This window comes from Pelmatolapia mariae, linkage group LG5 (genome assembly GCF_036321145.2).
Source record: "Pelmatolapia mariae isolate MD_Pm_ZW linkage group LG5, Pm_UMD_F_2, whole genome shotgun sequence".
In the NCBI taxonomy this organism is placed as follows: domain Eukaryota; kingdom Metazoa; phylum Chordata; class Actinopteri; order Cichliformes; family Cichlidae; genus Pelmatolapia; species Pelmatolapia mariae.
The window spans coordinates 29,035,946-29,062,519 of NC_086231.1; the positions used below are offsets into that span (position 1 = coordinate 29,035,946).

Consider the following 26,574-nt stretch of genomic DNA (forward strand, 5'->3'; position numbering starts at 1 on the left):
AGGACAAGACCAAAAATAGACTGTACAGCCATGGTTGAAATTTGACCAGTAGGTACAACGATGAGACTTCTATGTATGCCCTCATTGTCCATAGTGGCAGCCACTGAATTGTTTTCTCTCAGTGTGATTCCTGTGTATAATTGTCTGTTGCTTTTGGCATGGTGCAGACTTAGTTTTATAAATAGCTACTTTCTGTCCTGAATTGCCAACAGCATGTGGTATTTTTAGTGCCAGATTAGGTGTTTGGTGACCCATGAGGATTTGATTACCAGGTTTATCGGGCTCAAAGCGAGGTGATCAGTCTGAAAATTGACCCCGTAAATCTCCACCCAGGTAAGATTATCCTTTTTCCACTGTGGCCATGCCATGTGCCAGATCAGGTATATCAGAACATGTACAAGCTTGTGTAGTGAGATGTTTTGATTGTTTGTTTTGATTGCCTTATCCATGTATGCATTTCTGTGTTTGTTCCTGTCAGCATGCATGACGCCTGGGTTCTGCACACCTGAATGTGAGTCATTGTACCTTGCATGTGTTCATTGTGTAAATTGATCCATTAAAAATTCAGACGCGTGCCACCTGATTAAGATTATGCACTATGTCTCATCCTAAATCTTGTTAAGCGCTTGGAGGACATAAGGTCGACACATCAGAATTGTAATGTAGAACCTGAAAAAAAATACTGTGTATAAACAATATTTATTGATAAAATGTCCTTGGTTGTATAAAAAAGTTTTTAAGATTTTTAGGGGGTGTTCTCTCTAAGTAAAACCATGCTTCTTGTTACTTTGTACTTCATGTTCTCCACTGATGCCTCTATATTTTTCATCTGTATGACTACAAGGAGAAAGATCTTAGCCACCCATCCTGCCTGAGCTCATTCAAGATCCTTCTCTATAATTTTCATCTTAATAGAGACATCTAGTCCAGACTGTTTATAAGTACATAAGTTTAGTTTGGGAAAAAATAGAGTCTTACATGCAGTTGCAGTATTTCTGGACTTACACAAGGCATTTGACGTCCCTGACCACAGATTATTATTGAAAAGGTTAGAACTGTATGGAATAAGGGACAGCAGATATTTTGTTAAGTAGTTGTTTAGAAGATCAGTATTAATATGTCTATGTAAATAATACAAGGTCACAACTAGTAAGTGTCACATGTGGTGTTCCACATGGTTCTCTACTTGGTCCTTTACTTTTTATGTTGTATATAAATGATTTATGTAGGCATTTATACATTTAAAATGGATTTTGTTTGCTAATTATAGTACTGTGCTTGGTAGCAAGGAAAATCAAAATGCGGTAAAAAAAGAATTTAAATAAATTATTTGCAAAGAATATGTTGTCATTGAATTTAAATAAAATAAAATTCCTGCTCACTCACGCCTCCATACTTGACCTACAGCCTGCAATGAGAAATACAAGGTGTGAACAAAAAGGTATTTAAAAAACTCACAAATTGCTCATTCAGTTGACAGTTGGCACTCCATAGCCTGTCACATTTTGAAATAGTGAAACTATCCAAACATGTCTTCTGATCATAATTTTAGAACAGTCACGTTATATAAAGCCTTGTAAATCTACTGTAGCCTTGAATCAACATGACACTGACCCACTTGATGTCCTCAGTGACATACCAGCGCTCACTGTATTTTCTGGGCTGCCATATTTTGTTGATAGATAAAAGCTCACCAATTAAGATTGCTAAGTGAGCCCTTTGATCTTGCTGTACTTGTTAATCATAGTTAAGGATGCTTAGACAGGTGTCTGTATGACTTTGAAAATGATGCAGAAGGTGAAGTTGAAAGGGATTTAAGGTAAAGGTGTAAACATAGACGGTTACTTTTCCAGCACAAACAGAAGAAAAGGTTCGTCTGGTCTTTCTTGTGTACTTTTTGCAAGATCTTCTTGCCTAAGCATTTGCTTAATATGTGTTCAGTCGGGCAAAGGCATATTTATATTTGAGAAGATGTGTTTTTGGAATGAAGAGAAAAGCAAATTTTGTCCAAATATAAATTCATATTTTTGCTAATAAATATCTATACAAATGTAAGCGAGTCGATTAGTATAAAATACACAAGGTGAGTGTAGTGGACATGGTGTAGGCTCAGTATTTGTGTAATTTCCATGGTAACAGCTCCAATAGTACATATAAAGACTTTGAACTTGAGCTTCACAAATAGCTTTGAGTAAAGTTTGATGGTCTGTCTGCCTGATGATCGACTGCTGATATTCACTTTGTTCTTCTTTCCATTCCATAAAGGCACCCTGTCTCTGTGTTTTGAGTTTACTGGGGATTAAGATTCACGTTTTTGATTTGCAAAGCTGTTTTCTTCATGTTCTGTGGTACACAGATTAAAATCTGGCCTCTTTTTTCAGCAGCGCAAGACCTTATCACCTCATCAAGAGACGTTATTTTGACTGTGCAGTTGTTGAATGTTCCGTACAGGTGAGGGGTTGGATTTGGGACTTTGCGTCACCTGCATATCTCATATCTCAGTTTCTCTGTTTGTGACGGACACGTGCGTCGGCATCACTGTGAAAAGCCCCTGTTAACTACCCCATGCTGTGCATGGCTCATTACTTTCAAGGTCATAGCAGTCCCTTACACTTGTCTCTCATGTTTGTCTTTTTAGATTTGATCTAGTGTATCCTATCATACATTTAAATTCCTCTGCGTAACTTAAAAAGTAATTTGTTACATCATAAAACATTAAAACTGTTGTGTGAATTAGATCATGTTTGTTTATGTTTGTGCTCACTTGAGCTGTTGGAAATAAAAAGCATACCTGAACTCTATAGCTTCAAACAGCATGCGTCCTGTAGCTTTAAATGTAAACGAATGCCAGCACGCTGTTCTCTTGCGTGGTTTCATGATTTTATGGCATTGTCAACTGTCGTTTTCATCTCCTGTTTCATGTTAAATATAGTGGACAATGCAAGTCTTGGCACTGATGTTGTTTCGTATTTGAACAGCAAGACAAATGCAGGATCATAAAATTGTTGTTTGATCAAAGATCTCAGTGCCACTGCTCAAATGTTGCTTTAGGCTTCAGTTGACATATAGCATTGTACGATTTTAGCTACAATCAAATCGGGATTTAAAGACAGCAACCTTTCTCTAAAATAAAAAAGAAACACGCCATTGACATTCGTTTGTGTTTTAGTTTAGAAACTGAAATAAAAGTCATCACAGGCTTTTCAAGATTTTACTGCAGAGAACAAAGCAGCCTCAGCCTCACTGCTCACAGATAAAAGGGAGATGTGCAAAAGTCGGTGGCTGCCCCACCCTATCTTTTGTCCACAAAAAAAGGTAATTGCACTGAATATACACGTTTATTTAACTGGGAATATTCCCTGCTTGTTTATCATGGCCCATTTCCCCTTTTGTTCCAGGAGGCAGGATTAGAGAGATTAGTGCTGACTCTGTTCCTACAACCCCAGCCAGTCACCAACTCTAACTTAAAGCACACACTGATATGTGCACACAAAACATGTTATGATATGTTGGAGGCAGCAAACATGCATTTATATGTTTTGGGAATAGTACACTGTGCACTTACACGGGTTCCTCGTCAGCAGTTTAAAGTTAGCCTCACTGCAGTTAGCAGTGAGCGACTGGTTTAATCAGATGTTGTTTTGCCTGCTACGATAATCTATGTCAAGGAGGTCTGGGAGAGTGCAAGATGAGGATTATAGTTTCCACTCAAGTCAGAGCACAAGCTCTTAGAAACCTTACGCGTCACTCCTACCAACGCCTTTACTTCATAACAACACAGCTCTGAAGCCAACAGTGACTGAAGAAATCACTGATAACAGTAGAAGACTATGCGAATGGAACCGGCTTTACTATCAACAACGCTTTACTATAGATTGTAAGCTGAAGGTAGGGGTCCCCCATTTTTAATCATGCTGTTTGCTACCCTGTTATTACTAAAATGTGAAAGCTGGTTTGTAAAATTGCAATATTTTAAAAGAAATTAAAGTAAAACGATTTTTTTTTTTAGCCTTATGGCAGTTATACCAGCAAACAGCAGTAATTACAGAAAACCTAAATTTATGTTATGCAGTAAATTGTATGAGGAACAATTACAAGTATGTAACAAATCTCCTAAGAGTGACATTAAATTTGAGGCGTCTTCCTTTTTGCATGTTTTCCTGGAAGAGCAAAGCTACTTGTTCATCCAGGAACATGAAGTATTTTGTCTAGTTTGACTTTTTTTTTTTACTTATATTTGACTGCTGTTTTGCATTGGATGTCAGTTTGTGTGTTTAACTCCTGTCCTAGTTCTGTGCTTCTCTCCCCCACACCGTACGTCTTTTAAGGAAATGCTGGTGCTTATTCTGCCAGTTTGTTAAAACCCCCGCTGTCGCGCAGAGAAACAGCTGAGTTCAGCTCTGCCCTCCCTCCTTGTTTTTATTCTCCTCTTCCTCTCTCCCTTCACCCAGACTGCCCCCTCCCACCCCTGTCTTTGTTTGCTTGCTTCTCTGGGCTGCCACCCAACAACCTGCTTTAGATGCACGTGATTGGTGGGCTGCCTGTGATAGGGCGGGCCGAGTGTCAGGCTCCTGAGAGCTTTACCAGTAGTGAGCCAGCTCTCATCTGTCATAAGGCGTCGAGTCTGCGGAAAAGGCACAACCAGGGTCTGTGTCTGGTCGCCTTATCTGCCGCAGCAGCACAACTCCAAACCTTAATGTATAAAGGACATAAGACGGCTTTGTTTTGTTTTTTTCTACCAGGCTACAAGGACTGTAAGGCAAGGAGCCGAAAGGAATTGAGTATTCAGTAAACCTGAGTCGTGTTTTCTGTTTCTCTTCCTCCTTCCTGTCCTTTGTTTTCGAGCAGCAGTATCAGTGAGAGCATCGGCACAGCAGATCACCATCACAGCAAACGCTTCGGAAAGCACCGCCGGAATAACTCATAAAAACAAACTGCGATCTTTAATGCAGCGTGCTAGGACTAGTCCTCGGGGGATCTGTAGCCCGTGAGTGTGTGCGAGTCCCTGCCGGAAAGGGCCCCCACCATATTGTTGGTGCGTGCGTCAGGAGTCTAATGCCCGCGGCAGTGTGGTCAGGGCCAGAGGAGGATGAGTCCGGCTGTGGAGGCTCAGGCCCAGGAGGTCATGGATGCGGAGCAAAAACAAAAGCAACAGAACAAGCTGCAGCACCAGCAGTGCTACATGGAGAAAGGAGTGATGCTTGAGCCCTTCGTGCACCAGGTCGGGGGACATTCCTGCGTCCTACGCTTTGGAGAGCAGACCATCTGCAAGCCTCTCATTCCCCGCGAGCATCAGTTCTACAAAAGTCTGCCTGCAGCAATGAGGAGGTTTACCCCCCAGTACAGAGGTAATGACAACTGCTGTGTTTTTTCATGCATGTCTCTTTCTTTACGTGCATACTTCTTTTTTGTGCATACATACATCAGATAGGTATAGATGTGTGCAGAGCCTACTTGTATGTGTCTTGTGTGCAATTTTAGATTATTAGGAACTAGAGATCCCCATGTCTGCACAAGTAGGTGCTTGCCAGCTTTATACCGCATTGTGCCACAGGAGGGTGCTGTAGCTGAGGTTGTAATTGGGACAAGCGGGCCTTTCAATTGTGCTGCTTGGCTAGCTGAGTGATGAACTGAAGGTAAGTCAGGTGAGCAATTGCGAGCCACTGTTTTTGTGTTGTTTTACTTTTTTCTTTTTACCGGGCAACACACCAATGAGATGAAAAGGGAACTATGTGAGATTCTTCCTCCTTTGGATCCAGAAATGCAGGCAGTTGCTGGAGGAGGTCACCTGCAAAGGTCAACGTAGGTGGTGCCTCACAAAACCACTGAATGGCTTTGTATTATTTCACAGACGTTTGAGACACTCCCACGTTTTTTTTTTTAATTGTCAAATATGAAGCATAGTGAGTGACGATAGCAAGCAGAAACTGTTGGACCGGTTAAACATACCATCTCTTATTTACATAGCCAACATTGCTCCTGCATTCATCTCATTCTTTCTTTCAGAGAGTGTGATGGATTAAAGGGATTAAACTATGAGTAACAGCAGTAAGGCCTTTTCTTTACAGCAAAGCCCTTTGCTACTGTGTCCTTATTTCCCTTCACATTACACTACAGCAGATCCTCTTTAAATGCTATCTAAGACCCTTCCTCAAAGAGCAGCGGAGCCGGTTCTTTTGTGTCACCAGCAGAGAATTGTAAGGTGATATAGAGCAAATGCATGTCTCTGGTCTTCCTAAAAAGCACTGTGCTGCCTTCAGTTTGCTGTCCCATATAATAGTTCCAACAAACCCCAGAAGTGATGAAGTTAAATTCACTCTGTAAATTGACTGTTTTGTGACACCTGTGCACTGTTTTCCATGTCAACAGTTTCCCCCATTTATATTTGTCTTCACAATGAGGCATACTTGCTTGCTACATGCTTCACCTTCTCTCGGCTTGTGCTTCAGCCATACATGTCCCATGTATGGCTGAATTTTCCTAAGCAAAGGGGAAAATTATGGAAATATATATTTTCTGTTGAAGTTACTGAACTTGAATCTTCCAAACTTTTCTGACTCACTGAAGCTCCTGTTATTTTGTTAGCATCAGAAAATATACGATTCTTTCTCCTGTATGTGACTTTCTGGTTCCTACGTGTTTTACAGTGTATGTATACTATTGATTAGTTTGCTTTAGATAACTGGTGGTAATCAATAAACTGAATTCTGACTTAAGTTTTTATAGCCTGGTGTCTTTTGTGTTTGGGCTGTTATTTGAATGTGTTGATTAGAGCTCGGTGTGCGTCAACCATCCACTTCAGTCCTAGTTTTGTGTCATTTCAACATACATCTCTTATCCAAGTCGTGCTGCTTAAAGCAGTTTCCTTTAAGTTTGTCATCCGCTTTGATAGTTTCCTGTGAAACAAATTCCCTTCACTGTTCAGTGAGCCTGTGTCTAAAATGTACCTTTCTGTCTCCGTCTCAGGTGTGGTGTCCGTGAGCTTCGAGGAGGACGAGGAGGGGAATCTTTGCCTAATCGCCTACCCCCTTGATAGTGACCCAGCCACAGATCTGGTGAACAATGAGCACTCGGTGGACTGTGACCCCAAGAGTAAGATGATGACATGGGGAAAAATGATGGCCTCCTCGTTGCTAGCGGACAGCAAAGATGGCCGAAGCCGCAACTCTCGTAAAGACAAGGAGAAAAGGTGAGACAGAAGGAAATACCCTATCACAGACAGTAGTTGACTCAGGAACCTGTTAGTCATGATAAGATAGGACGTGTTTGATGCATCAGCAGGTGGGAGCAAAGTGAGTCATTTTCACGCTGATCTCACTGCTCATGTAAAAGAAATTAAAGATGGTTTAGGAGCCGTTATGCAACCGTATTACCTTATAACCAACTTTAAATTTTCCATGAATGTAGCTGCAGAGGCATACCACGACTTATGATGCGCACACTGACTGATGCATACAATCTTAAGCCTAACTGTCTTTAAATACAGCTGGAGGCTGATCCTTGGAGTTGGCAGCTAGAGAGAGGGTCAAAGAGTCATTGTTGCATAATTGCAATAGATTCATTCTAATGCCTTTATACAAAAGCAAAACTTTGACTTAGGTAGCCCTGTGCTGGGGATTAGAGAAACAACTAGAGGGATTATTGGGGTTAAACAAGGAAAACTGATGTTTGAATGCATGGATGGTGGTGAGTGAAAGATTCCACTTCGTACCTCTTTCCAGGAATTTTTTCTTTCTCCATACTTTACTCCTCATTTCCTGCTCTTTAGCCATGTGTAACTACAGTGGTTGCTTTCTTTCCATGTCTTTCATTCAGTGTTCAAAAGCTGCAGGAGGACATGGAGTTGGAGTGGCTGAAGCAGGCTGAGGTGCTCTACTACCGACTGGAGCACAGCCACAGTAACGCTGTCCCACAGCTCAAACACAACCCTTGGAGCCTCAAGTGTCACCAGCAGCACCTGCAGAGGATGAAGGAGAATGCTAAACACCGCAACCAGTACAGTATCCTTTCACTGACTGAGTTTTCTTTTCAAACTGTCTTATATGTGACTGCAGAGAAAGGCTACGTAATTTTATTTATTTATTTTTTTGGGGGGGGGGAGAGAGATTGTAATGAAATGCATTGTAGGTTCCAGGCCAGTGTACATGGCATGAGTCCTGGCCAAGTAAGCCACCAGATTACGGTTATCAGTGGATTCAGTACCCGCTGCCCGTTATCTAATACATTGTTCTCTGTTCTGTGGCATTGCATTTCAGAAGCACTCTTATCGGTTACCTGATATTGCTCTGATTTGATTTTACATATTGCAAGGACAAATGTTAACGGAGCTGAATCTTTCGAGGAAACGCTCAGTTCTGTTTTCTCATTCAGCCTCGTCCAGCAGGTTTAACTTAAAACTGGTTAGTCCAGAAGAAGGTAGTATTTTGTCTGTTTTGTCTTCCTTGACTCATTTTCTCAGAATTCATTCTGCTTGAAAACCTGACCTGGCGGCACACCGTGCCGTGCGTGTTGGACCTAAAGATGGGCACGCGACAGCATGGAGACGACGCTTCAGAGGAGAAGAAGGCCATGCAGATACGCAAGTGCCAGCAGAGCACATCGGCCTTAATAGGAGTCCGTCTGTGTGGCATGCAGGTGAGCTTTCAGGCAAAAGCTATTATCTATACTCATTTCTTACTCTTAAAGAAATAGAAAAGAGATGATATTTTGGGAAATATATGAAATAAGAGTATTGTCATGTCTGTCTATTGAATGCTATATAAGCTGACTTGTAGCTTAGCGTAAAGACTGGAAACAGAGACAGAAGGCTCACCCATTTAAAACATTACAGCTGTTTGTCAATTGTCTGAAAACACAATTAGAAACAATGTCTTGGTGGTTTATGTGGGTAATCCAGCTTTAGTGCCCAAGACTGCGACTGTTAAAAGTTAATGCTTTTACCCTACAATGCTACAAAATCTGCAACAGTTCCTGTTGTAATCTGATTAACTTGTTTTATAGCCATCTAGCCTGAAACACGCTGGCCTTTTAATTATACGAGAACACAAGTCTGTCTGTTTGAAAACTTTGAATAAGGCAAAAAAATATCTTGGTGAGGTGGAAAGATTGACTGCAGATACACTCTATAGCCATTTTAATGCGAATGTTTGAGACTCTGTGAACTCCTTTCCAGCTTTTTCAACCTCTCCATGTTTTCTCATCACAACAGGTGTACCAGAGTGACACAGATCAGCTGATGTTTATGAACAAGTACCATGGCCGCAAACTGACCCTTGCGGGCTTCAAGGAGGCTCTGTTCCAATTCTTCCACAGCGGTCGGCGTCTGCGACACGAACTGCTTTCCCCGGTGCTTAGCAGGCTCAGAGAAATGCAGGCTGCACTGGAGGCCTGTGAATCCTACCGCTTTTACTCCAGCTCTCTGCTCATCATCTATGATGGAGCTCCACACAGAAAACACACACGCCGACACACTGAGGACGGGCTCTCTGAAGAGGAAGAAGATGAGGATGATGAGGACGAGGAGGTGGAAGCCGAGCCAGAAATGGACGAAGAGGAAGAGGAGGAGGAGGTGGGTGAAGTTGCAGGTGCGCTTGGTTTTCCACACAGTCCCTCCACGTCTAGTGATAGCAGCAGCAGCAGCGGGAGCTCAGGTATCAGCCAGACTCACCTGTCCTGCTCAGACACTCACAGCTCTGTGGTGGATGTGAGAATGATAGACTTTGCCCACACCACCTGCAGACATTACCGGGAAGACAGCGTGGTCCACGAGGGCCAGGACAGCGGCTACATCTTTGGTCTCCAGAACCTGATCACCATCATTTCTGAGCTGGAGAACCAAAGTACAGACTGAATACTGACATAACATTCATCCGTTCAAACACAGAGGCACAATAACACACTGTCTGAACCTTGAACGAATGGAGGAAGAGCAGACTGCATTAAAGGGGAGAGAAATTTCTTCTCTTATCTTCAAAGTTGGACTTCATTGTAGCTGGTCTTTGATCGGACCCCCTTCCTGTTTCTGCCACTGGTGCTTCTCGATGTGGCCGTTGAGTACGTCCATCCTCAGGATGTGAAACAGACCTGCAAGTAACATAAAAGCCATCTGTGTGAATGATGCAGTGATTTACCCGTTGTCACCGTTCTGTTTTAACCCATTAAGTAACCATTAGAAAAAAGGGTAGGCAGCAAAAGGAAAGGCAGTTTGAAGTTTGAGACAGTAGAAATGTTTCCTTGTGTCTGATTTCCAAAGAAAAGTGTTGTCATTTTGCACACGCAAACATGCACTTCTGCTGAGTGCGTGTTTAGACTGAGGGCTATCATAGAGAGCAGGAGTAGTATGACAACAGAGTCCACGGGGAGAGAGGTGGTGAGCGCACGCCCTCCATTCTCCTCTTTTACCTGGTCATTCTGCCATCCTTCTCCCCTGTTCATCTATATTCAAAGAGACTATATTCATATAGGTGTCAGAAAGAGGTGAGATAGAGCTATTTATTTATATGACATCTTTCATAAAATAATCTAAAAGTTCAAAAAATGTGAATGGAAGGTAGTACATTCCATGTTATTAATGTTACAATAATGATATTAATAAATATTGTTATTTGACATGTTTGGATACCTCTATCTTGTATATCTGTGCTGTCCACAGTTTGTTCACAGAAAAATTAAAAACCTTGGTTTGTGGTAACATCAGTGTCCTCTTTAATATTCGACGTTGGGGTTTGTTTGTTTGTTTTTTTGTTTTGTTTTTAAGACGTTTACAGAGAAACCACATTTCCTGCTCAAACCAAAGGGAAATGTTGGCAGTCAAATTTTATGCAAATGAGTGCTCGTTGCCTCTGTGCGTGAATGTATGGAGGCAGATGACCTCTTTTTGGCGTGCCGCTCAGTAAAAGCCCGTGATGACCGACTGATTAGTATATCTACCATCAACACTGAAAGTATGAAAAGACTGCAGACAATTCAGTGCAAGCAGGTGCCAGGGCTTGTTCCCCAACACCACCACCTGCTGTGAAGAATTACTAAGGCACATGCCCAGGCTACTGTGGATACTTCTTGTAATATTGTGCAGCCAACACACCACCACCCTCCCCTCCTCCTTGCCCCGAAACATATTTACAGCCTTACTCTTCGGTCTGGAAGAGTTTCTGTTGCTGGGCGAGGCGAGAGGATGACTGCATCATGTCTTGCCTCAGCCAGTCCCGGTCATCTACAGCTGGTCTGTGGCAGAGTCATCTGCTCTTGGAGTCACAAGCTTCGTGTGATGTGAGGACAGCATCAGCAGTGTGAGTGGAGAGGAGCCGTTACGCAGACAAGCTTGTGTCAACAGAGTGCATGGGCCATTACTGCTCCGCTGTCCTGTCTGTGGAATGTGCTGTCCTGCTAGCACAGATATCCATCTGGCACCCGATATGAAATCAGTCAGAAGTATAAGGCACGATTATGCAACCGAAGTCTTTTATTTCTAAAGAAACATTTTGATATTTCAGTTAACACACGCTGTAATCATCCACGACCGCACACGCTGTTCTCCTGTAAAATGAGAACCTAAGTATTATAAGACATTTTTCAGATATGGTGTTGGTTATAGTAGCATAAAAATAAAGCACAGTGTGTGCTGAATTACTGCCCGCGAATCACCATCTGTTACATGCTGGCGTGATTTTGAATGTGAGTGGTTTGTCTCATAAGGTCTGACATAGACATACTTCCCTTAACTAGTCATTGTATTTAAATGGGGAAATACAAAATGTCTAATAATCATCCTTTTGAAGATTATGTTAGCATGTGTATGTGCATGTGTGATAATATTAATGCACATTTAAGTCTTTGTTTGGCTAAATATTGAGAATAACTCAGGTAAAATATTTTATATATTATTTGGAATTCTGTAGTATAGTGTGATAATCTGCTTACAGCACTGATCCCACTGTTTGACCTATGCTTGCTCTTAATACTGTGTTACAGCGTGGCTTGGCCACGACAAAAGGGGAGGACACACACAGTTTTTGGCAGTTCACCAAAGAAATTTATTAAACAAATGGAATAAACTTCAATACATCACAAAAGCACAAAATTAGCAGAGTCAAATTTAGGGAATCAGGAAACGTGTGTCCACTGGGTTGTCAATCACAGTCTTGAACCTTGCTGATTGCAACTGCGGTATCACTTTGAGAATACAATATCAATTCAAACCCTTACAGTTTGAGCAGACAGTTGTGGTAGTTCATTCCTCGGAGTGTCTTGTTATTGTAAAACAAAAAAGGTTTTGTTAATTCATAGAAAATGTGTTTTCAAAATGTGGACTCATTGTAAAAAAAAAAAAAAAACCCAAAAAACAAACAAAAACCTGAAATTTCTGGTAGATGATGGAATTATTATTAATGGAGTTATTAATTGTTTATCTGTTACTTAATAACTGTGGTGTAGTATGAATAGCCATGGGACAGGTCTTCATTAGTAGGAAAAGTTGTAAAACTTTTGGCGATACAGTTAAAAGCCCAAAATGTAAGCCATCCTTCACATTTTCCAAAGCCATCCAGTGAGCAGGATTGGAGTCTTTGGCGGACCAGTTCTGGCCCCTGGGCCTTATGCTTGACACCCTTGCTTTAAAGTCTTGGTAAGAGGGGAAAGATTTATGAGCACTTACTGTATTTGTATTAGCAAGAGTCCATCAGACCCCAGTGTTTGCCATGTTAAATGGAGTGCCAGGGAGCCGCTGCGGAGCTGCTGTCAGTTTTGTGATGTTTCGGAGTTGTGCACATGCAAAGGGATGGGGAGACTGATAGATGAGAGGATGGAGAAGATAAGCTCTCCGTCTCCACTGTGCTGCGAAGAGTGGGGGGGTGGTGTGTTAACCAGTGTTACATAACAGCCTCAGGGTCAGTGGGCTGCTTTCAACCATTAATGAGATCCCATTCTGTCACTGTGTTGTGAGCATGCGTGTGAGCACGTATATTACACAGATTCACTGTTGCGCTACGCTACAATTCTTGCTTATTTATTTATGAGACATTGTGTGTGTGTGTGTGTGTTTGTGTGCATGTGCATCATTGTGCCCCATTGCTTTGTGAAGGTTGCTGCTGGAAGTGGAGCACTTGCGTAACATTGGTTAAAATCACCATGGCAACAGCAGCCTTTGCCGGGAATGAAATAGTGTCAAAGCTTTTTGGGACGCCAGAGTAACAATCCCCCTCCTCATCACTATATGAATACACTTTCTGTCCCCATAGGCTTCATTCATTAAATCTGCTCTAACATCTTACGAGCGCCGAGCCTTTCCTTGCACACCGTTCGCTCTCGCTTGTTCTTGCACATTTAAGGCAGTTGCGTGTGAAACAAAGACAAAGACCTGCTGCAAAAACTGCTTTGAAAACGCCGTCCATACTGAAGTTTGGGGCTATTCTTGTTTTTTCACCTCTGTCAGCTCGTTTCCTTATCTCGGCACCTCAGTGTTTCAGTTATCTAATAACTTTATTATACAACTAACCCTTCAACGAGTCTTCAGTTCTTATGGAGGAAAGCCCAGACTAGGCCTGCTCCACTTTATTCTTGGCTCTTGTTTTATGTTTATAGGACTCATCCTTGACTCGTGCTCAAACAGAGATATGCCTCAACATGCAAACATGAGAGGGGAAAAATAACACAGCTTTCTGCTATTAATTTCAAGCGTTTGCAGTTTCAGTTGTTGGTAAACGTCCATTAAATCTATTTTTAATTTCCTCCACCTGAGAACAGCGTGAAATCCTGATAGGTTCTACATAATTTAAGATCAGTCCCTCTGCTAAACCCTACATAAACTCACCCACATGCAAGCGCATTACAGCTTATGGTTTGAAATATAAAATAGATTTAAGGACTCGTCAATTCAAGATTATAATCAATAATGAAAAATGTTAGGTGCATGAAGACTAACTGCCAAGTGACTAACATGTGATCTGCTGCATCATATGTCTCACTGTGTCCTCTCACTGCCATCTGAGAATTGCTCCATTGTTTTCCACAGAATTTAGAGCTGCTGCCTCAGCCTGAGGCGAAAGTACACTGGTGTTATTTACTTCTCCTATAGGACACTGCTCTGACCTATCGTACCAAAACCAGTTTATTGTTGTTATATTGTTAATACCATTACATGTTTTTGTGTTATTTATTTCAGCAGATTGACCTAGACACTTTACTTGATAAGATTTAGCTTTATATCCTGTTTGTAAGGTTTGTTTTGCAAACTTCTAGCCTCATCAGACCAAAAGATACCACACATAGATTCAGATTATACGGCTGGAATTGAATTTAGCGCATGCAGTTCATTTACACTCAGTAAAGTAGCACTTATAATCCAAAATGAGCAGCTGAATGAGGACATAGAAGCAAAATATTTAGCTGTGAGTAGGCAAACTGTGAAATTTTGCCATATTCATGCTCAGATATAGACAGAAACTTGGAGATGCATCAGTCAGAAGCAGGCCAGGCCTGTTTTGACAGGTGTTAAATTGAGCTTACTCGACAGTGACGAGCCCTGCACAGGCAGTTACATAAACGGGTCAATAATGTTATAAGAGGGACATGAAAGCAAGGCAGGATGACTGAATGGAGTCGTTACCTTTCTACTATTTCTCACACATTGGGATTATACAGAAAAAAATAAACATTGTGTAATATGATGATGATTGTGAGGATTAATCTCCTGACCTGCTTTAATAAATATACATAAATTTGATTAGAGCTCAGGCAGCAGTGAGGTGTGTGTGTGTGTGTGCACCATGTTTGCATATCTTTGTCGGGACCAAAAATTGGAAGTTTACTATACTTGTGGGGACCAACAGCCCTTATGGGGACAAAATCCCAGCCCCCACGAGTTTGAAGTCATTATCGAGACTCAAAATGTGGTTTTAGTGTCGGGGTTACAATTAGGTTATGGTTAGGGTCAAGGTAAACAGCTAGGGAAAGCATTATGTCAATTAGATGTCCCCACCAGGATATGACAACACAACTGTGTGTGTGCTTGTTTGTGTGTGGATACAGAACCTGTGTATACAGTCACACAATTTGGTTTCAGGTCAGTACTGGAGAAAGCTGCCCTTTACTCAGAGCAACATCAGGATTTTTTATTGCTACATATAAATCCAAAAGGAAAGCTTTTCTGTGATGTGCGTTTTAGATATGCGTGTGACGTAGATGTGCTATAAAATGAATTAACCCACGACAAATGATAGTTAGAAGTTAGTGTGGTACTTTATTGTATGACAATATTCAGGCATGAAGACCTTTTTATTGCAATGATTAAAAAGGGACTTTTAATGTCAAAATATGCGATTGTGTAATTTAATTTTACCAAAAGATGCTCCATAAGATCTTCTTTCCTTTTCCACACAAGCAGTGCAAATGTGAAATGGTGTATGTGTGTACTGTATATATGAAAATGCTCCAAAAAATTAGGAATATACTATGTAAAACTTGAGATTAATACTAGACAACAAACAAACAAAAAGAAAATTATTCTTTGTCTGGAAATGTCATGAAATAATCAGAGTAAATACTGAAAATTGATGACATAATGGGAGTGATTGTTTATCATAGCATGATAAAATCATGTCATAACCTCATTCCTGTCTGTTTCATTCAGTTCATCAAATCCCAGCTCTTGCACTTTGTCCAGCTCTTACACACAGAGCAGCATTAAAGTCCTATTAACACTAGGAGAGCTCATGTCTAGCGGGTTTTAACCACTGAATGGAATCAAATGGACTGTCCAGTCACAGAAAGAGCCAGAAAAATGGTTCACACACGCAACAGAGGAGAGGCAAAATCGAGCCAAGATGTAATTAGAGTGTTGCATAACGTTGGTGGTGACGCTGTCTGCCAGGCACTGAGCTGGCCTGAGGCGCTTGTTGTGCACATCCCTGTCAACCTATCATCCTCATTTACACTGACCTCTTAATTACTCTAATGAAGCATCACAAAAACAGATTAACAATAAACAAACTATTTGTGCAAGCTAACCCATGAAGGTCGAATCAATAGAAAGACTTTCTGACCTCTTAAACCAGACTTTGGGTGTCACTGGATTTGTACTACTCCACTAGGCCTCTATAGGATTAGTCATGGATTACATCAGTTTAGGCTTTAGTTGGAAATTAGATAAATACTGTGAATACATAAAACCATTGTTTAGAAGGCTTTGCGGTCATAGGTGACTGCCAAAGCGAGTTCATGGCCTCTGTTGTTTTACAGATAGACAGACACCAGACATGGTGTTATAAAGTGAGAATTCAGGTACGGCAGCCAAATCTACATCCCATTTCTTTCTCTTTCTAACTATGCTTCGATGTGCTCTATCCTCAGTGGTGGGTTTATATAACACCAATATATATAATAGCCTAAATAGCACTTGTGGGTACTGAAGTTTTAATTCGGGAGCATCTATAAAGTCATGATTAAACAAGACTGAGGAGCACAATCTATTGTACCTGTGTGTGAAAGAAGCATACAAATGGGTTGACTGGACATCACTGCCTTTTATTCTACTGGTTTCAGTCCACTCCCAGCTTCTTTAATGCAATTTTATTTCCCAAACCTCCCTGATTTGCTGAGGACAGCTGCCCACTGACTGAGTAAAGGCTCACACATGCTTCCACGCCCTTGGGCACAATTCACTGTTTACATTCACACATCTCTAAAAATAAGGATAAAAATCTGTGACTCATCTGGAACAGACGCAAACTACCCGACTGGCCTCCCACTGCTCAGTCGGGCTGCACGTCTGTGTCACCCTAGACGACATCACTATGTGGAGGCATATGTGTCTGCTTATGTGTAGGTGAATACACCAGGGCGCAATTTATTCTGAAACTGAGGTCAGAAATCATGGATATGATACACCCGCAGCAGTATGTGAAGGGAAAGTTAAACTAATAAATGGCTTTTTTTTTTTTTTTTGCTAAGTCTCTTTTTCGCCCTGCGATTGAAGAGGGAGTGTTGCTGCTTTTCATTAAGAAACAATTCACTGACATCCAAATGAATGAATTTAATTACAGCACTGTTTACCAGCTGTAGAAAGCCAGTAACGTCATTGGACAGTCATTAGCTTACAAAACAGGTAGGATTTCTAAGGCCTTACTTGGCAGTAAATGGGTTTCTCATATTGGTCAAATATCCATACTGGCTGATTAAACATGGCGATGGATGATGTTTATCTGTACCATCATTTCTGCCCCGATGAAGTGTTCAAAGTCAGCCTGAAGAAGAGCTGAAAGACTTCAGTTATTTTATATCATGAAGATTTTGACATTTGGAAATCTGCTATTTTAAACATAGGTAAGACATAATGTGCAGACAATTAAAATTGTCCTTACAGTATTGTGCAAAAGTATTGAGCCACTCCTCATTTCTTTATATTTTGCTTCAAAGGAGCCATGTATCCCATGTATTGACCTCCCCAGAGCCTGGGCCTTAACATTATTGAAACAGTGTGAGGTCATCTTAATAGAGAACAGAGCAAAAATCAGCCAACATCTAAAGAAGAGCTTTGAGTGTCTTTCAAGGACCCTGGAGAACTATTCCTACTTAGAGAAATGACTAAGAGAGTTCAGGCTGTGTTGAAGAATAAATGTGGTTGTTCCAAACATTGGACTGTACAAACTCACTCACTCAAAATATGAAGACATGAGGGGTGACTCGAGACTTTTGCACAATACTGTAAGGACCATTTTAATTATTGTTAGCCAAAGAAATGCCAGAAAATGTTTATTTTTGTACTTTTATTCTTTTCATTGAAAGAAATTATTTACATTTTTTATGCCTTACAGCAAAAGCAAGTTTCACTTCCTGGTTAAAAATGTTTTTAAATGAAACAAAAATGAGGAAAGCAGTGGTAGTTTATCCATTACTTTATCTTAGTTTTTCCTAAAATGATCTAATATCCCTATACTTTTAATAAAGGCCTGTCTATATGATAAAAGTCCTGTGCATCATGAGGTGTATTGCATTTTAGGCCACCAAAATCATTTTGTTACCAAAGAGCAGTCTTGATTCCAAATTTTTCTTTTTGTCACAAAAAAGTGCAGCAAAATTGATTTTGGTTTCATTAGATATAATTATCATACATCTCAGCTTGAACTCATATTTATCTGATTTATAAAGTTTAAGCACTTGTAATTTGTTTGACTACACTGACAGGCTTGAATATTTATTTTATAGTTATTTCTGTTACGGAATTTAAAAAGTCGGTTAATGTGAAATTTGTGAGGTCTCATTTGTAAGCATTAAAACATATTTCAACAAGGCACTGTTTGCCCTTCTGGGAGCTTTTTGCTTTTAGCCAAAGAGGAAATCTCATCAGATTTACTTTCACCAACTGCTGGGTCCAGACCAGAGGATAGGTTTGACTTTGAGCACCTGAGCCTCTGGCAAGATTCAAATTTAAAATGCAAAGCACTGGGAAGAGACTCTCTGCTGTGGCTTGAGGTTTCATGTATTACATAATTGAAGGCTGCAGACAGCCACCGTATCCTCCATGGGAACGCACCTTTACTTACTGACATTTCAGTTTCATTTGCTTGAAATTTTCCTATTGCGTCTTTACACTGCTGTTTTCCGTGAATTTTTGATTCACTTGTTTTCTATAGGAAAAAAAAAACATGTAATTCACTCCAAAATAAATGCATATAAACTTGTAATAACTTGTGTTTAGTAGATCAAAGTTTCCACATGACTGGCAGGAAAAAATGTAATTTGGATTTTAATAGAATTCAAAGTAGTGGGAAAACCAGAGACTGGTGGGAGGCTGTGTGGAATTTGCTTGTCCTCACCTCGGTGTTAGCTCACAGCTCTGCGGTCATTATGTAACCACATGAACAAATATCTCTTTATCTTAGGGCAGATGAGCAGGCTCCCAACCACCCTCCGCTGTGTGCGTGTGTGCGTGCGTGTGTGTGTATATTTCCTGCTGAAAAACAAATCAAGTGATCGTTGATAGCAGGTCCACAGAGTCTGACTGATCAGACGGACAGCCGGCTGAAAGATTCAGTTGACATTGTGCTGTTATTTGAATCTACAGGTCAGTGCTCATCACCAATGAAGACTTCACCAAGTATAACAAAGTGATGACATTCGCACAGAAATTTAGCCCTAAATCAATGGATTTATGTGTGGAGGTTGTTTAAATACTCAATCAACAGTGAAATTTAAAAAAAATCATAAACCACACACACACACACACACACACCTTACATCAAGGCTATAGCAACACTGAGCTCTAGTGGTGAGAACTGATATATTAAAGCAGGGGTGTCAAACACAAGCCCCTAGGAAATGACGGAAATGTTCGTGATTCTCGTGATCGATGGAGATTTAGGTTTAGGCAATGAACAACCAGAACTTTTTCTATAATTATACAGATCATGTGGAAAAAACAGAGACTGCTGAAAATGCCATTCTTTTTCTTACATTAAGATACATCTGGGATTTAATGTGTAGTTGCAGATCTTTACACTGACAGAAAGTGGAGTTTCACTTGTCGTCCCACTTAAGAACAAACTGGTCTGTATGATGTAGAAATTAATTAGCTCTCAGTTCACTGCTGATGTCTTTGCTCCTTGCCATTGTGTTAACACACACCTGAATGCTCCAGAGCAGCATACTGCCAAACCCCTACATTTATAGATGTTCTCACATTTGTTGTTCAAATAATTATTAAATGATAATCAGATTAGTCAGTTGATTTGATTATTAACAGCTGGCTGCTACTTACCCTCTATTCCTAGCACTAAGCAGTAAGAGTGCAGTTAGTTTGTCACACACTGTTTCTGAACTTTAGATTCATTTGTGCAAAATGACTAGTGAAATGGCATAAGATGCAATGTTTTATGGTTTGTCTGAGACTGAGTTTATTTAACGCCTGCCAAGGACCAGGTGATGATTTTTATTGTGTCTATTATTATGCACAAAAGCTTAAAACTGAAGCAATGTGTACTTTTTTGAAATCTAATTATACTGAAGAATAGGGAAAGTGGGGCCATACCAAATCTACCAGGAGAACATCTTCTTAAATATCTTCTCAAATACCTAAGCTGGGCAACACTGGGGTGGGGCTATTTGGGGGTCTCTGTGCTTGTAGAAGTTCAGGGTAACCAGGAGGATTTATTTCTGTAATTATGAGGCATCGTTATAAGAGGTAAATACAAATATGTTTTTAATACCGTCGGCACTGAAACACACGTCAAACACTACTGATAGTAAAACTTATGTGGAAACTACATTTATTGGTGGAAACCAATGAGGGCAGCAAAGCACCTTCCAGCTTGTCGTCTTCTCAACCGAAGAAGGAAATGACGCTCGCTGGAGGTTGGGGCGCCCCCTGTAGGGTAGGATGACTTTGTGATATAGCTGCTAGAATATAAATGTTAAAAAATTAAAATCACGCATTTTCCGAGTTAATATTGTTGGTTTATCAGCTCTGACAAAGTGTCTTCACAGACCGAGCTGTGGGCGGCCTGCAGCGGGCTTCGTGTCGGCTCTGCTGGGCTCGGAGCAGTGACGTGGGGTAGCGGCTTGTCTGGTGACGTGTCTCTACGGCTCCCTCTTTTCTCACGGAGCGGCTGATGGAGCCACACTGAAATCGCACAGCACTCAAACGGATACCAGTAACACGGCAGGAGTCGGACTAAGGACACCATGGGAAGTACGTGTTATGTTTTCTTGTGTATATGCTTGTTTTTGGTGCTCTAAAATACCTGCTATCTTTTTCCTTTTTAAAATCTCGAACATTAAAGGGCACTCGGCTCTCGTCGGAGAAGCTAATTGGCTAACCTTGGCCAGGTTATGTGGCACTTGGAGCTAGCTCATAACGGGAGAAGGTTTACAGCCTAGTTATTTTTCGATTGGATTAAGTACCATTGTAGTGATTTATATCACGCTGGGATGCCTCTTGTGTGTCTTTTTGAGCGGTGTGTCAATTCTTCATCTTAGAGAATGATGGCTAACTTGTTCTGTGATTGAACGCCAGTTAGCATCACGCTAAATGAACTAACCATGTACAGCACAGAGGTCTTTACTTTCTCCTTCACTTTTATAATGTAACTAGCTTTTAAGTCCAGTTTGACTTTCTGTGCGGCTGGGAAGCAAAAAAAGAAAAGAAAGAAAGAACCGAAGCGTGTGTGTGAAATCACTTTCTGTCATAGTCAGTTTCATTGATTGATAGAGCGGATCAAGGTGACAAAACATTAGGCAGCTCCACCGTAAGCGGTCTAAAAGTGAGCACACACCTAATATTAGTAACTCCCAGCTGTGCTTACTTTTCTACATCCTCGTTGTTGCATTTTAGCGTGATGACGAGACTGGCTTGTTTGGTTTTGCTGCCAGCTGTTTAGCTGCTGGTTAGTGATGACGTAGCATCAAAGTAGATCTGGCTAAAGAGGAACAAAAGCTCAGATGTTGTTGATACTCATAGTAGAGCTGCTTGATGTGTTGTTTGGTGTAAATACATATACATTTTTTAACTCGTCACTCTCTTTTCAGTCAAATTTTTGGAGGTCATCAAGCCGTTCTGTGCAGTCCTGCCAGAAATCCAGAAACCAGAAAGAAAGGTAAGCTTTGAGCTTTAGTTTAGTACATTAGTACACAGTAGTGATGATTTACACGACGAATGAATACGAACAACAGCTTATTATCTCCTCTGTTTTTCTTCTTTTTTTAATTTTATTTTTTTAAACCTTGCAGATTCAGTTTAGAGAAAAAGTACTATGGACCGCCATCACACTATTCATCTTTTTGGTGTGCTGCCAGGTTGGTATCTGTCAGTGACAGCCTTCCTACTGGTTGTGCTTTTGGTCATAGTGCTTTGTTGCATAATTTTTTCTCTTTTTTTTGTTCTTGCAGATCCCACTCTTTGGCATCATGTCATCAGATTCAGCAGATCCCTTCTACTGGATGAGAGTAATCCTGGCCTCCAACCGAGGTGTTTACTTATATTTAATTGGTTTCAAAAGAACTTTGCATTTTGCGTTCTTTGTGACTTTGCCAAGGAAAATAATCTAATCCCACTGTCTTGTCATGCAGGACGTAATCTTTTATCACGTGTCATAAGTCAAAGGTCAAAAGTTGCAGGCACTCTTACATTGTTTTTGTGTTTGTGACGCTGTCTGTGTTCTTCAGGTACTCTGATGGAGCTGGGTATCTCACCCATTGTCACCTCAGGCCTCATCATGCAGCTGCTGGCTGGTGCCAAGATCATTGAGGTGGGAGACACTCCTAAGGACAGAGCCCTCTTCAACGGAGCTCAGAAATGTAGGTGTTATTATTACTCATCAGACAGTTGCTATTTTCAGAAGCTGTCACGTACCTTTTTGAAGCTTTAAAGATGTCTTTGATACTCTGATGCTTGCACTTTCATAACAGCTCTCATTTCAGTTGTGTCAGTTGTGCCTGTTTCACATTTTTTGATGTACTTTTGCAGTGTTTGGAATGATCATCACCATTGGACAGGCTATTGTGTATGTCATGACTGGCATGTATGGAGATCCTTCAGAGATGGGTGCTGGGATATGCTTGCTCATCATCATACAGGTTAATATAAATTACAACTGCTAACACCATATAAAAAAAAAAGATTTAAACTTTTTAACCTACCTACAAAATGAGCATTTGTCAAGAAGAGTGTTAAACTCCTGCCTTTGTCTCCAGCTCTTTGTTGCAGGTCTGATTGTCTTGCTACTGGACGAGCTGCTGCAGAAGGGTTATGGCCTGGGATCTGGTATTTCTCTCTTCATTGCAACCAATATCTGTGAGACCATCGTCTGGAAAGCCTTCAGCCCCACAACTGTCAACACTGGCAGAGGTATTGGCACTAAGAAACAAAAGGCTTTAAAGCTGAGTGATTGCAGAGCGAGGTATTTCTGTGTATCTATATTACTCTGACTTAATCTGTGGGTCTTTCCCAGGTACTGAGTTTGAGGGAGCCATCATCGCTCTTTTCCATCTGCTGGCCACCCGTACAGACAAAGTGCGTGCTCTAAGAGAAGCCTTCTACAGGCAGAACCTGCCCAACCTCATGAACCTCATCGCCACTGTCTTTGTGTTTGCAGTGGTCATATACTTCCAGGTGACTTACTGTTTATCTCACCTGATTTTTATTTGACTCTGAGGAATATGCATTGTATTAAATCAAATGTTTCTTCATCAGGGCTTCAGGGTTGACCTGCCCATCAAGTCAGCACGCTACCGTGGCCAATACAACACCTACCCCATTAAATTGTTCTACACTTCCAACATCCCCATCATCCTCCAGTCTGCCCTGGTCTCCAATCTGTATGTGATTTCTCAGATGCTCTCAACACGTTTCAGTGGCAACTTCCTGGTCAACCTCCTGGGAACCTGGTCTGTAAGTACATTTAGTCCAAGTCATGGCAGCATAGGCATGAAGCAGGCAACTTAAATGCTGCTTTATTATGAGGAGCCATGGCTCGTCTCCACCCTATTCAGTACAAATACAATATTTGTGTTTAGGACACTTCGAGTGGAGGACCAGCTCGTGCCTACCCAGTGGGCGGTCTGTGCTACTACCTTTCTCCACCTGAATCATTTGGTTCGGTTCTAGACGACCCCGTTCACGCCGTCATCTACATCGTGTTCATGCTCGGCTCCTGTGCCTTCTTCTCCAAGACCTGGATCGAGGTCTCAGGATCCTCTGCCAAAGATGTAAGTGTGTCTTCGTGCAAACATGTAGGGTGTTCGTTATGTCAGAATCATGTATTAAATATGTCCACCGATTTTTATTTTGTACGTCTCAGGTGGCGAAGCAGCTCAAGGAGCAGCAGATGGTAATGAGAGGACACAGAGAGACCTCCATGGTGCACGAACTTAACAGGTACACAAAAAAAGACTTGGAAATGCGCTCTTAGGTTTAATGTTTGCAGCATATTTAAGTCTTTATTTCTGCCTACTTTCTATCTGCAGGTACATCCCCACAGCTGCTGCATTTGGTGGGCTCTGTATAGGAGGGCTCTCAGTCATGGCAGACTTCCTGGGTGCCATCGGCTCAGGTACAGGAATCCTGCTGGCTGTGACCATCATCTACCAGTACTTCGAGATCTTCGTGAAGGAGCAGAGTGAAGTTGGCAGCATGTCAGCGCTGCTCTTCTAGAAAACACTACTTTTTTTTTTTTGCGACAGACACAAAAGAATCCACCCCTATCAATGTTTTTTTTATGTTGCAATATGTACAATCAGTCTGTTTTGCAGCTGGGAGACGTAAATTTTATGCCATCGTCTTTGCGCTCCACCACACTGCTCCTGCATTTCAATGCTGAGAAAACTCTTTTGGTTACGTCCAGGGTTGAGCATGGTATTGTGTCTTTATTTCCTTTTTTTTTTTTTGTCCCGTCCCAGTAGCAGTTACCCATCTCTCTGCAGGCTGCCTGAATCCCCACTGACTGTCTTATCAGCTGAAGAAGACCTTAAAAAAAGTTTGAGGTGCTGTCTTTGACTGACCTCAGGCATTGTTCATTGCAGCATGTTCAAGGAACACTAAGACAGCATGTTGATGCTTATTTCAAGCTGAAAGCACTGTGCCTGGATATATCGGGGGGAACTGAAAGAAAGCCATCTTGTTCATCACCTAGCAATCATTGTTGAGGTTTCTAAGAGCCTATAGTAGGATGTGGAAAGTACAGATAAGATATGTTTGTACTCCTGATAAGGTTTCCGGTAATCTCATACAGTTTACCTTTGCTTTGATTTTAAATCTCATGGACTATGTTTATATTTACTCTGGTCTAATGTAAGGCGCAGTGGTTGTCCTCTTGTCTCTGGGTCCTCAAAGGAAAGTGTTTGTCTGTGTTGTCATGCTCTTTTTATTCCCAGACTGAATCGCTGCACAAAACTGCCGAGATGGTCGGGATGAGGGTGGGTTTGATAGGGATGGAAAAAGGGGTCTCATTTTTGTTTTTACTTTATGTAACAGACATAATTGTGTTATTAAAAAAACAGGATTTGTTTTCCAATACACTTGGAAATTGTTTTGATTCTTGTTGTTGTTGTTTTTATTTACAGTAGCAACTATTCTTACCACATGTTATTGTTCCAGCAACCAACACGTAGATAATGAGTTACTATGTAGTTAAAAGTTTATATCTAGAGTAGGGCATTATTGGGTGCTGTAACTTGTGACTTCCTGTAGAGGTCACTCTGTCTTTTGAGATACCTGCTCCACATTTGAGTTAAACTGGCAATGTGGCTAACTTAGAGAGAGAGCCACACACAGTTGTATGCACACCTACAGTCAATCTAGAGTCAACAGTTACCCTAACAAGCATGTTTGTGGACTGTGGGAGGAAAGTGGACTTCCCAGGTAAAACCCACAGAGGTGCAGGGAGTCCTCAGCTGGACACAAATACTTTTAAATCTTGCTGACTCTTACTTGTAAGTGTCCCCTTTATACCCTCATTCATAAATTTTTCTCAGTATAATAGCATATATTTAAGAGATATTTAAGTTAAAATTTTGTAATTGCAGACCAAAAAAATCAAGGCCCCACTTACCAATGAAAATGCATAATGTGGACTGTAATTCCATAAGGAAGTTGGAATCTTTAAGTAATCAGTCTTTTTCAGAAAATGAATTTGAACCTTCCATCCAAAATCTAACAGAGCTCTATCTGTAGTTTTACATATACGAGGGTCAACATGCAGAGATTTTGCAATGAATGTTAGTCTTGAGATTCAGCCTTTGAAAGCAAAATTCTTCCTTTTAATGACAAATCTTGTAGAAACCATGAGTTTAAGCTTTTTTAACTTTTTCTATTATGGGATTGAAGTTATTAAAACATTGCTGTGATTCAATAAGTTCAATATTAACACCTAAATAGGTAACTGAGTTTTTCACAGGAATATGTGAGATAGAGTCAGTATTACAATCCTTCGTCCTAAGTCACACTTTTTAAGCTTAAGAAAAAGACCAGAAGCTTTAGAGAATGATTCTAAGAAAAGAAATCTGTGAGTTATATATATATATTTAAAACAATGTTGTGTTATTAGAAAGTTGACTAATGAAAATTGTCCTTTTAGTGATATAAATGCCCTGTAAGTTGCTAGATTTTATATGAGACCACAGCAGCTGAGCAACAAGAAGAAAAAGTTATGATGAAATCAAATTGAATGAAATTATGTCTGGTGCCAAATTACACATATCTGACTGATGACCCATGTTTAACTGTAATACAGCAGTTGGTATTGTTATATAACACTCTAACAGCGTTGCATAAAAACTCTCCAAAACCATGCTTTTTACGTAAATGGTGTAAAAACTGGTGTATACCTGTGTCAAAGGCCTATCTAAAATTTAAAAACACAATATAGCCATTATCTGGAATTAAGTATGTAATCCAACAGATCCAAGGCAAGTCTGATATTACTGGAAATATGTTTGTTAGGTAAAAAGCCAGGTTGCTCTTAATCAGTTATTGGTTCTAACACCAATGTGATTTTCTGTGCAAAGACAAGAGCCAAAAGTTTGTATCATTATTTAATAAGCGCATCGGACGCCAGCTGTCAACTAAACGCAAATCTTTTTTAGGTTTGG

General features: G+C 40.8%; 2 protein-coding genes and 1 long non-coding RNA gene across 4 annotated transcripts; all 3 read left to right on the forward strand.

Moving 5' to 3' along the window:
* The first annotated feature begins 210 nt into the window (after window positions 1–210).
* Window positions 211–2,659, forward strand: LOC134627225 (uncharacterized). Its single transcript, XR_010093876.1, has 3 exons — window positions 211–333; window positions 479–511; window positions 2,382–2,659. It is a non-coding gene; the product is annotated as an uncharacterized LOC134627225 (long non-coding RNA).
* A 1,067-nt stretch (window positions 2,660–3,726) lies between these two features.
* Window positions 3,727–10,690, forward strand: LOC134628041 (inositol hexakisphosphate kinase 2-like). 2 transcript variants are annotated; one of them, XM_063474637.1, is made up of 6 exons: window positions 3,727–3,888; window positions 4,849–5,348; window positions 6,967–7,189; window positions 7,816–8,000; window positions 8,459–8,634; window positions 9,209–10,690. In XM_063474637.1, the coding sequence occupies exons 2-6, from the start codon at window positions 5,090–5,092 to the stop codon at window positions 9,848–9,850; spliced, it is 1,485 nt and encodes a 494-aa protein (XP_063330707.1). In that variant the 5' UTR covers window positions 3,727–3,888; window positions 4,849–5,089; the 3' UTR covers window positions 9,851–10,690. The 2 variants fall into 2 exon arrangements, with proteins under 2 accessions (XP_063330707.1, XP_063330706.1); XM_063474636.1 differs by lacking the exon at window positions 3,727–3,888 and having other exon boundaries at window positions 4,278–5,348.
* A 9,861-nt stretch (window positions 10,691–20,551) lies between these two features.
* LOC134628043 (protein transport protein Sec61 subunit alpha-like 1) lies at window positions 20,552–25,004 on the forward strand. The gene is made up of 12 exons (XM_063474638.1): window positions 20,552–20,680; window positions 21,517–21,584; window positions 21,718–21,783; window positions 21,877–21,955; window positions 22,153–22,284; window positions 22,454–22,563; window positions 22,681–22,834; window positions 22,938–23,098; window positions 23,180–23,377; window positions 23,503–23,694; window positions 23,787–23,863; window positions 23,953–25,004. The coding sequence occupies exons 1-12, from the start codon at window positions 20,674–20,676 to the stop codon at window positions 24,137–24,139; spliced, it is 1,431 nt and encodes a 476-aa protein (XP_063330708.1). The 5' UTR covers window positions 20,552–20,673; the 3' UTR covers window positions 24,140–25,004.
* Window positions 25,005–26,574: the final 1,570 nt, after the last annotated feature.